The sequence below is a fragment of the Amblyomma americanum genome, chromosome 6, assembly GCF_052857255.1.
Source record: "Amblyomma americanum isolate KBUSLIRL-KWMA chromosome 6, ASM5285725v1, whole genome shotgun sequence".
Taxonomy (NCBI): Eukaryota; Metazoa; Arthropoda; class Arachnida; order Ixodida; family Ixodidae; genus Amblyomma; species Amblyomma americanum.
In genome coordinates, this window is record NC_135502.1 from 58,906,975 (window position 1) to 58,918,319 (window position 11,345).

Here is an 11,345-nt window from a genome sequence, read left to right on the forward strand (position 1 = left end):
AGCACACGGGCGCCTTAGCGTTTTTCGTCCATAAAAACGCAGCCGCCGCGGTCGGGTTCGAACCCGGGAACTCCGGATCAGTAGCCGAGCGCCCTAGCCACTGAGCCACCGCGGCGGGTGCACAGTAAAGAGACTTTCGCAGAACCTCAAAACACGTTAGTCCGACCGTCGCCCTTGCATTCATGCACATGCCTTCATCTCGGACTTTTATTTCCTTTCGGCTTACAGGACAACATACACTATAGCGTAAATGACTGCGTAGATCTAGAGCGCGGTAGTCACCCCTGGTTCCGAAGGCTGCGGCCTGGCGAAGCGCAGCGCTCCGACCGGCTCCTTGGCGAACGGGACGCCGTAGAAGGCCTGCACGCGGCGGCCTCCCTCGGAGGTGATGGCGATTCCACGCACCGCGCCGAAGGGCCCCAGCACGAACACGTAGTCCGGTTGCGACGTCAGGTGAGCCGCCAGCAGGAACGACACCAGGATGAGGGCCGCAGTGAACACGCCGCACGTCATGCACACCAGGTACTCGCCGCGTTTGCCTCTGCGGAAGGGGCCGTAGTGCTCAGGTTGGGGACCACTGTCAGCCGGCTCACTGAATAATACACACTTGGAGTTCCCGGATTCGAACCCGACCGCGGCGGCTGCGTTTTTATGGAGGAAAAACGCTAAGGCGTCCGTGTGCTGTGCGATGTTAGTGCACGTTAAAGATCCCCAGGTGGTCGAAATTATTCCGGAGCCCTCCACTACGGGCACCTCTTTCTTCCTTTCTTCTTTAACTCCCTCCTTTATCCCTTCCCTTACGGCGCGGTTGAAATGTCCAACGATATATGAGACAGATACTGCGCCATTTCCTTTCCCCAAAACCAATTATTATTATTATTATTATTATTATTATTATTATTATTATTATTATTATTATTATTATTATTATTATTATTATTATTATTCTGTGTAGTGTGAGTGCACGTCAAGGAACTCCAGTGAGTCCAAATATGGTCCTCAGCCCTTTTCTACGGTCCCTTTTACTCTCTCACGGCGCGGTTGATGTGTCCACCGAGAATCTAGGCCGAGGCGGTTAATGCGCCTTTCATTTCCTCAAAAACCAAATTACAATCGCTGCGTATTTTCCTTTTTTGATAAAACGCATCAATTTTGTTTTCTGCGGGTTCACAAAGGCTGTTTGGACATCAGGCTTGGCACCTGACGGGCCCGGTGTCGATGGCCAGTCGTGATAGAAAAGGAACCGATTGTGTCGGCTCGCCCACAGCCTTCTTTTATGCTCTCTGCAGATTTTTACCTAACGAGTATATTCACCTCCCGGCTTGGTGCTCGGCAATATCGAGAGAAACGCTCGCAGAGCATACAAGACTAAAATGCTGTTGCGTGGTAGTTATCGGCAATGACTTCGTTGTACAAGCCCTTACACCATATGGCCAGCGAAGCGGTTCTCAAATTGTTTCGGCCAGTAGCAAAGAGCACACGCGTACGAATTTCCCCTTCTTTTTCGAATTTAGTCCTGCTTTTCCCGTTAGGCGCGAAATTAGACGGAAGTGTTTTAATTTAGAGCGAACGCTTTCCGAAGTATGCTACGCTGTCAGTCCTATCTCAGCATGATCTCCCGTCATCATGGCGACAGCTGCCGCAAGTGTCAACCGTTCTGAGTCAGACCGCGAGTGCGTTAGCGATGTGGCGAAAAGTCACGCTGCCGAGTGCGAAATCTGAATTTTCATTTGTGGCCGCAGCAGTCGGAATTTCGGAAGGCGGCGGCAGTCGTGCACGTCACGTGACGACTGAAGCGCGCTTCGGCTCACATGATAGACATCTGGTACTCGTTGCTGCTGAACATTGACCAGAAGCTGTGCACCATGGGCGACGGGTCCGAGGCCGCTGACAGGGCGTCCATGAGCGCTGGCGAAGACGGGCTCACACCCTTCTGTGCCAGTGGGCTGGTCCCTGCGACAGTGAGCGAGTGGTCGGTGAGGTGTCCGGTTCACGGACGCCAAAAGCTTCTCTTGACCAAACCGTCGAGCCCCGCCGCGGTGGCTCAGTGGTTAGGGCGCTCGGCTACTGATCCGGTGTTCCCGGGTTCGAACCCGACCGCGGCGGCTGCGTTTTTATGGAGGAAAAACGCTAAGGCGCCCGTGTGCTGTGCGATGTCAGTGCACGTTAAAGATCCCCAGGTGGTCGAACTTATTCCGGAGCCCTCCACTACGGCACCTCTTCTTCCTTCCTTCTTTCACTCCCTCCTTTATGCCTTCCTTGACGGCGCGGTTCAGGTGTCCGCCGATATGTGGGAAAGATACTGCGCCATTTCCTTTCCCCCCAAAACCAATTATTATTATTATCAAACCGTCGAGCGCTCTGAATCTACCTCGTACGCAACAATCCTTAAATTTATATCCTCACGTGCTAGACGTTGGAAAAATAATCACAGCGCGCTTTATGCCTTGAAACCGCGCATTCATGGTTCGACAGCGGCGGTGCATATCAATGCGCCGCGCCTAACTGATGTATAGAGTCAGGCAGGAATGAAACGCGAACAGTTCCTTTCTTCTCTTATAAGTCCCTCCTTTATCCCTTCCCTTACGGCGTGGTTCAGGCGTCCACCGAGATGTGGGACAGATACTGCGCCATTTCCTTTCCCCAAAAACCAATTTCAATTTCACGTGGGAAGAAAAAAATCTTGAAGCAAAAAGCTTCACTACGCGGGTCAGAGCCGAGCTTCGCGTGAGCCGAACTGGTGAGTAATGCGCATGCGCGATAACGAGTGACGTCACGCGCCGCGCAGGTGGTCGCTCCTCGCCGCTGCCGCAGCCGTCGCCGCCGCCGACTCCGTCGCCTGACCTTGCAGCGCAGCCACGCACTACTGCACATATGCGTCATGTGCATGCGCAAGGAGGCTATATAATTCGCTTGCCAGAGAATAGGCGTGCGCACTCGGCATGGAAGGGAAGGATAGTGCGGCTGCTGCTAGACTACGCAGAAAAGCTCGATACTAAATTCGTCCGATCCAGAAGTACTCGCTTGGGAGTTGGCTGCACAACAGCGAAAAAATGACAAAGCCAAAGCTAAACGTGCAGCCAAAACGCCTGAACAACGGGAAATGCGCCTTGCTAAACGACGTCGGAAAGAAGCCGTAAAGCGTGTCTTGGCCGCATCTTCAGCCAGCAGCCCCCAAGCGAGTGAGGAAGAGGAAACAAGACAGTCAAAAGAGGAAAATCCCAAGACTCGCCGTTACAACGACCACGTGGTACGACTTAGTGAAAATGCGAGTGCTTTTCGCTTGTATATCCAGGCTTAACCAGAGCTAAGCCACTGCCTAATTTTTTTTTGCTTGTATTGAGTTTCAGCTGCAGTTTACAACAAGCCTGATTCAGGAGGAAGCCCCCACACTGGGGATTCCTCCTCGGAGTGGAGGCCCTATAGCCCCGCCAATGATGACCGCTTTGCCTTGATACGCAGACAAGTCATTTTGTCGAAACGTTGGCAAGCACCCTGAGGCTCTCTCCTCCATTGTTCACTTTGTGTCCCTTGCGGTACGTTCCTTTCAGTACAATGTTTTTTTTTTCTCACATTCAGTGGGTACGTGATAAACATTAGGAATTAGGAACTAAAGCGATGGGAGAAACTACGAACTGTTTCCAGCGCGCTTCATTAAAGTGATCGCAGTTATCACCATTTGCCTTATTGCCCGGCGTTTATTTCCCCGTTCTGGTTTCCCGGAGTCAGCGCTCTTTCTGTACAAGTGCTGATATATTTTCGCTGTCCATCTCTTTTCGTGCAGTTTCCGCAGGCGTTCTTCACATATTCCACTCGTGTGTTTCCCGCGCTTTAAACGATCCCCTTCCCATGTCCCCCCTGTATACTGCCTCATTCGCGGTTTTGTCCTGAGCACGTAACGGTAATCTGCCAACAGCTATGTGATCTATTTCTAGCTCCGACCAGAATATATATATATATATATATATATATATATATATATATATATATATATATATATATATATATATATATATATATATATATATATATATATATATATATATATATATATATATATATATATATATATATATATATATATATATATATATATATATATATATATATATATATATATATATATGTGTGTGTGTGTGTGTGTGTGTGTGTGTGTGTGTGTGTGTGTGTGTGTGTGTGTGTGTGTGTGTGTGTGTGTGTGTGTGTGTGTGTGGCCGCTGCGGTTGCTGAATGGTTACGGCGCCCGGCTGCCGGCCCGAAAGACGCGGGTTCGACCCCGGCCGCGGCGGTCGAATTTCGATGGAGGCGAAATTCTAGAGGCCCGTGTACTGTGCGATGTCAGTCGCTTTGGGACGTTAGACCGCCATAAACCATATATATATATATATATATATATATATATATATATATATATATATATATATATATATATATATATATATATATATATATATATATATATATATATATATATATATGCCGCTTCCATCTTTTCGTGCCCAGAGGTTTGGGTAGCACCTTTCGCTTCGCGTCTCGTTTTCGTTTTCTGCTTCCGCCATTCTGCTGCCGGAAAGAGCTGGCGCTGCCGGTGCAGCTGTTGCGGAAGCGTCCTTTGTTATCCTGCATCGCCGCACGCGATGCGGACTTCCGATTAATTGTCACGGAATCAAACAAATATCCGACCAGAACGTAGTTATGAAAATAAAATTACCTCCAAATTCCGCTCTCTGTGCGAAATTCGGCCACGAACGAGGCAGCCGTTTAGCTCAGAGAAGCAGCCTTCGCGATAACTCTGAGCAAAACAACAGCCTGCATTGATAGTTCAGTAAGGCACGTTGCCGGGCTAGTTGGTTTAGCGTCTTGAAACTTGGAAAAAACACCTCGGCGCCTGTCCGTTGTCTCCTCGAATCTTTTGTGTATGTGAATTTATTTGCGCTAAGGTGTTTTTTCCAGGTATTGGTAGTTGCTTATCGTTTCCGGGCAACTTCACGTTACGTCTCGGCTGCCCGCCTTACCTGGACTGTCTTGCTGCTCGCTTCGTATCGCCGCCGGTTCTCTCGGAGGCGCTGGTTGTAGCAACACCGCACTGGACTCCTGCTCCGCTCGGTCCGGAGGCACCGGCGGCAAGGGAGCCAAGGAAGCGGCCTCCGAGATGCGCGTGAGATCGGCCGGCGCCGTCGAGTCAAGCTGTTGCCGTCCTGCAGTTCCCTCCGCGGGACCGCGAGCGTGTGGAGTCGCTTGTTCGGCCGGGACCGAGCGTTCTCCCGACTTCGGCGGTGGTTCCTCGACGGAGGGGGCCTTCGAGGCTCGCTTCTGCTTGGCCTCGTCGTGGGGCGTTTGTGACGAGGAGGACCCCGAAGTCGTGCGTTGCGTCGGAGAGGCGGCTGTGCTGGCGTGGTCTTTATTCCTACGGCGGGAACGTCGGTGCGACGCGCGGGAACTCGACCGATGGAGCGAGGGCGACCGCATCGCGGAGGGCGACTTCGACGTGCTGGCTTCTGTGGCATCAGCAGCATCCTGGCGCGTTGCTTCCGTAGATGTCAGAGCCTCGCCCTTGTCGGCGCGGACGGAGTCCGACATCGCGCGGCCCGGGTTTGACCTTTTTCTCCTAGCGAAAAAAATTATAATTCGTTGCATGCAGACTGCGTAGGTTCATGGTTACATGCACATAAAGAAGCGACATCGTTAGCAAACAAGCGTCTCTCGAGTAGTAATCATAATTCCTTGTTGTTGCCTATTATGTTCAGCAGCTGGTCACGCACGTAGAGAGCGCCAGCATTAGTGCAAAAGCTTACCCTAGTAAGCTAGGGGTCGTCATTGTTCTTATATGTTTATGCCATGAGAAGCAGTCGTCCGCAAACACTTTTGACCCAGTCTCATTTTTAATATAGCAATTGTCATATGCGTCGCAAGCAGCGTTCAAAGGCTGGCTTTCCTTCCGAAATATAATGGCATATCGCGCCACGATTTATTGGGTTTTCATTAACAAAGCAGCGAAAAATTGTTTATTCTTTCAGTGCTTCTTCATAAATCACACTGCAGATCACATCGCACTGCGTCAGCAGTCAACTTTACAATACAGGATGAAATCGTAAGGGCAGGTCTCAAGTATATCAGAAACGACAACATCACCTTTAGAGGCCCAGTCACATACCTTTAGCACGCGAGAAAGGCTTCAGCGCATTTCACGCGGTTCGGAACTGACGTGACTTCATCCAGAACAAACCAAATTTGGTGTTTCACATTGATCAGTGACTTTCATTTTCGTTGCTGTGTTCGTACTCGACGAAAACGGCGTTCTGTTCAGCAACGCTTCTCGTTTTTAGCCGCTTCACATTGAGGCTGCTTCAGAAAACAACGAACCATTAAGAAAAATGCGAAAGCCAGCGTGATGTGCGAAATACAGTCTTATTGCTAGGCCTATAATGACGTCATAGCCACCGCGCCCAACCAAGCTGCAGCATTGTATAGAATTCACGACGGCCCTTCGTTGCGTTTAGCTGGCGTAGCGGAAAACGTCACTGCACTGTACCCGTGATCAAGCTTATACATTCCGATCTTCAGGAAACTCACTCTTCATCGCGGCCCAACGTTATTCGTACGAGTAATGCAACCACCAGTCGCGCTGTTCTTTACTCCTTAGCTGCATGTCTGACGAGAGCAGTCTTGGCGCAGTCAATGACAAAGCAACTGCGTTTGTATAATGTATATAACGAAAGGGGAAAACGCTACGGTAACCTACTCCTGCTTCCTCAGTGAGTCGCTTCTGGAGCGGAGCAGCTTCTCACCTGCAGGTTTTCTGCGGTTCAGGCGTAGACAGCGGACGGCGGAGAACGTGTGACCGGTCAGCGTCAGGGTGCTTCTTCTTCTTCTTCACCCCAGGTATATGGCACATACCCACGCGGGGGGATTGGCCAAGGTGTAGTAGAATAAACAAAGAAGTTTCCATGGAAGATGACGGCAAAATTGTAGCACCAAGCGTGCATTTTGAAAAATCAATGAATAAAAACAACAGAACAATATTAACAGTTAAATAACAGACAGCATTTTGGTGAAAAAAAGAAGAGCTTCTCCTTCTACTTTCTCCTTGGTTGGTTCTCTAGCGGTGACACGTGTGCGCCCCCGAACAGAAAGAGAAAAAGGTTTTATTTGTCACATTTTTTTAAATGCCATATTTACTGCCTCAGGGCATAAAAGGGGTACGTAATGATGTAATGATCCCTTGCCTCAGCCCCATCTGCGTCGCTGCTGTATTCAAGGCGGGTTTCTGGAACGCCTTGCCGTCCTCCCTCGGAACCTGATGATAGTCGCGCTTTGAGCGTCGAGTTCCCCATTCGCTGCACACAAGGACGAGGAGGTAGAAGTGCGGCCACCCCAACGTATACGTGGGGCTAAATTTGGCGACATATGCTGGCTTCGGAGGCGTCACGCTCTTGCGGCACACTCTAAACAGAAAGGAATAAAAAGGGAGTAAGCTGTCCTCTAGAGCACTCCCCTTTTCCTCCCATATAGGCGTATGTGTGTTTAGAGTGCACCATGCAGTCTCTGTTGTCACCGGCTTTCCCACTGTATCTTAGGAGGCGAAGCTACGCATCCATTTTATTCCGGAGTACTGACGTCGACCGCTTCACATCGTACGATATGGGTAGAAAGCAATCTACTCTCCAACACCAACAGCAGCTGGCTTCCTCAGCCGTCACGAACCTCTCATCTTACCGTGCCTTTCGCGACATGCTCTCCGCTGGCGGTTTAGAATGGGCCCCGGAACAGTGTGGGCAATTTTAGCGTGACCAGGTCCCGGTGACATTGCACTGTTTCACCTAGCCAGCGCTGGTGTACACGATCGAAGCGTGGTTCTAAACACTTTACAGAAATTGTGCGCGTCAGATTTTCGCGTGCTCTCTCTACCTGTCGCCCTTTCTTTCAGTCGTTCAACCCTGGCTGGTAAAGAACCCGTAGTGGGAAAGGGGAAATAACTTAAGGTTGCTGCACGCGTATACGAAAGAATAAAGTGTGTCACATCAACCGCTCGGTATGTTTGTGCCCCCACGCACGCTAGGCACGACAACAGCCCCTATCCCAAGGCTAACTGCCCGCTATCTGTTTCATCGCGGTAATCAATACCGCGATGAACCTCCGATAACGAGCCGACAATGGCGCCGAAAATGGTAGCGCCGCGCATAAATTTCGCCCGCTGCCGCGTTCCCCGTGAGCCACGATGCCAGATTATTCCACGACCAGTGTGCGCACGGCCCGCGTGCATTATCACGTGACTGGGCGCATGCGATGAGCGCCAGCGAGCCGTAAATCACGGCCGCATTAGACGCGCGTCGTGTCCGTGTTGGAATCGCCGGCGCCCCGTTGCATCTTTTCCCCAAACGCTAGTCGCTGTAGACTGTACACTCATCGGCCCTTACCGCGGACGCCGGTGCATCGTGTGTGATTGCCGTTGAGGCTCCTGGGATGTGTGTGCGCATTTGTGTATGTGTGCGCAGCCACGGCAGCAGCCACGGGCTTCGCGTAATTGCGTGAACTGCGGCGTGTAAACACAAGCCTCCCCCCCCCCACCTTCTTTCCCCCTCAAACGTCCCTTCTCTCCACCGGCTGCCGTAACGTTAAGTGCAGACGCGCACATCCCGCCGGCCTTGTATGCTCGAAGTACAGGTTGATGCAAAAGCGCTGGCTGGATGAGCTCTCCGCTTCTCCGCCGGCAGCTGGAGACGCAAGTGGAAGATGGGGGATGGCACGCGCCCGTTTGCACAGATCGCAGGAGGAGGGCCCCGTTTCTTTTTTCTCTCTCTCTTTCTCAGAGCAAGCGGCGCTGTCTCTCTGACGTCTTAATGCGCCCGTCTGGATTGCGCTCACGTTTTCCCCCTTGTCGTCGGCGGCAATCAAAGCGCGCGGCCGACTCGCCGAGGAAACCGACCCTCGAGGCTGGGGCAATTCGGCGATGCCGATCTCGACGAATGACGCGAACCGTGCGCGGCCAGAGCGGTCATCATTGCGAGTCGTATAGGGGCGACCTCCTCTTTCCCCGCCCCTCGTGTGTTGAGTTTGCTCTAACCATTAGTACGCGGCAGTTGCGTGGGCCTGAAAGTGCGCTGTGGGTGACGCGGGTTACTGCGGTGTACTACATCAGCGTGCGGTGGCACTGGCTGCGCTAACACCTATACTCGTGGATTCCTTGGTTAGGCGCAACTATACTGCGCGTAATTGGTAGGCACGCAGTCAGGCTTTCGTGCTGCTGCTGTTGTGTGCCTCGAAGGCGTTCGGATGCCAGTAAAGCAACTCACGACCGTAATCCGGACTTTGCCGGAGGTAACTTTTTATTGGGAAATTTCGGCCCCTTTACTACGACTGCTGCACCAGTCTGCTTTTTTTTTTTTACAGTGCGGATTCTCTTGTTCTCCATGTCGTCCATACGGCCACTGTAGACAGACTTCGCCAGCGCTGTTTATTTGCGACATTACTTCCAGATTGACTAGCGCCTTAGCTGTCACGAGTCAGTTAAAGGGACGCTGACTTATCGCAATCTCGATATACGTACGGCTCTATGACTCCGGCCTCTGACGAAGGTATGTAGGTTCCACTAACAAAAACACGGTTGAACAGAACAGGTCGGAAATATAACGGACAGTGAATCCCGTGCACCATACTGTGCCTGGCGCGCAGAACGCCGCGCTGTGACATTTTTCAAGCGCAGTAACTTCGAAAACTGTCGCGCCAGCTGGCATCGAAACATCAGGCTTACGACGCATAGATCGCTGAACAACTATGGCAAAGGTAACGTTTCAACGGAGAACGACTTGCTTCATCTCGAATAATTAGCCGCGATTGCATCGCGAACAGGGTTGATTGCAATGTCAGAACAATGCAAAAAAAATTTTAAAAAATCAGGGGGGGGGGGGGCACATTGTTCACCTAAAGTGCGGTGAGGCGAAAGCCTTTAGCGCTGTTTCAGCTTGTGTCACCGGTGTGTGGTTAAGATGTTTATTAGGTACACAATTGTTTGTGAATCTGAAATGCTGGAGACACTGGAGGGCGTTTGGAAAGCGTCCATCCGATTCGACGCCTTTCTGCAAACACTCTCCGGCGTCCTAGACAAGGAGAACTACATATGCGTTGGCAGGACGTAGCGTAGTAGTAGATTTTTTTCTTTCGAGTTGAAGAGCGTAACGGACGGACGGACGCAAGCATGAGCCATTACAGGCCTTCGCCTTAATATCAGTGTAGTAGGATGGAAACTTGCGACAGTTGGTATAGATTCATATTGGGTGGAACAGCGAACCCGGACAAAAGACAGGCAGAAGAAGGAAACAACGCGAACCAGCGCTACGTGTGTTGTTTCCTTCTGTCTGTCTGTCTTTCGTGCGGCTGCTCCACCCAGTATGCAAAATACCAAGAAACTCGATTCTGCTTAGCAGCGCAAAACTTTTTTTTTTTTTAGTTATGACGGGGATGTCCTTAGGCGCTGCTGTCGGGAGGAGCGCGCTGTTCCGGTGGGGTGTACATCTCGCTGGCGGCAGCATTCGTAAATGGCAAGCGCGTGCAGAATTAATTTTTGATTTTAAACCACATGATCTTTTATTTCTCACTTCAATTCTGTTTAGTGGTCAAAGCAATATAGAAAGGAACATTTCAGTAATATGCACCCAGCGATTACCCTTTAGGTATGAGCAAAAAGCATCTTTTTTCCCTCTGTCTCTCTCCCAAACTGATTTTCCTGCATTAAAGCAAGCCTAGAAACATGGCCTCTTCAGTGCCTTATCGACTTCGATAAAAAAGTGAGGATGAATTCGGTTCTGAAGTGTGAGCCATGGGCGCTTCGTTTATATACTTTGCGTGTCTGCACACCTCACATTCCGGGACAAACTCTTGCTCGCCAGTGACCACCAAGACAGCGGGCAGAGTGGTAGTAGACAGGGCAGTTTGTTGACCGTCGACTGATCCAGGCCGCGGCGAGCCCAACTGCGTTCGTTGAGCAGTTGCTACACGGGTGAACTTGTAGGCAAGCTGCTCGCATGCCTTGAACGGCCGTTGTCGTTTGAAGCTGCTTGAGTGCATGCCTTCATCTTGCGCGCCCATCTATCAATTGGTCCTCATTATTTGAGCTTTTTTCTTTTCCCGACGAGTCTTACTAGTCAAGATTTTTGTGTTCTTCAGACGTCTCTTTAGGGCGCCGCCCGTTTCTCGTCACGGCTACGAAATGAGGGCTAGTGGTCCCGACAGTATCGCCACTAAGCTGCCTGGGATTGCTCAAATTAGCGACTGCAGACGTGCGATTAAGCGATGTTTCGGCTTCGCGTGTCCGTGTTCCGGTTAATTGGTTGCCTTGTGTATTGGAC

The 11,345-nt window shown here is 50.8% G+C and overlaps 1 protein-coding gene across 1 annotated transcript; it reads right to left on the reverse strand.

Moving 5' to 3' along the window:
* Window positions 1-264: 264 nt before the first annotated feature.
* LOC144095290 (uncharacterized) lies at window positions 265-5,584 on the reverse strand. The gene is made up of 3 exons (XM_077629069.1): window positions 5,016-5,584; window positions 1,812-1,953; window positions 265-541 (listed from the first exon to the last, which is right to left on the reverse strand). The coding sequence occupies exons 1-3, from the start codon at window positions 5,578-5,580 to the stop codon at window positions 265-267; spliced, it is 984 nt and encodes a 327-aa protein (XP_077485195.1). The 5' UTR covers window positions 5,581-5,584.
* Between the last annotated feature and the right edge of the window lie 5,761 nt (window positions 5,585-11,345).

What these genes read in the sequence shown, in the direction of transcription:
- LOC144095290 (XM_077629069.1), bottom strand. Translation starts at nt 5,580, where the DNA reads ATGTCGGACTCCGTCCGCGCCGACAAGGGCGAGGCTCTGACATCTACG. An exon ending in CGAGCAGCAAGACAGTCCAG is followed by an intron (nt 1,954 to 5,015) that starts GTAAGGCGGGCA and finishes TCACTGTCGCAG; the next exon opens with GGACCAGCCCACTGGCACAG. An exon ending in GAGTACCAGATGTCTATCAT is followed by an intron (nt 542 to 1,811) that starts GTGAGCCGAAGC and finishes CCCCTTCCGCAG; the next exon opens with AGGCAAACGCGGCGAGTACC.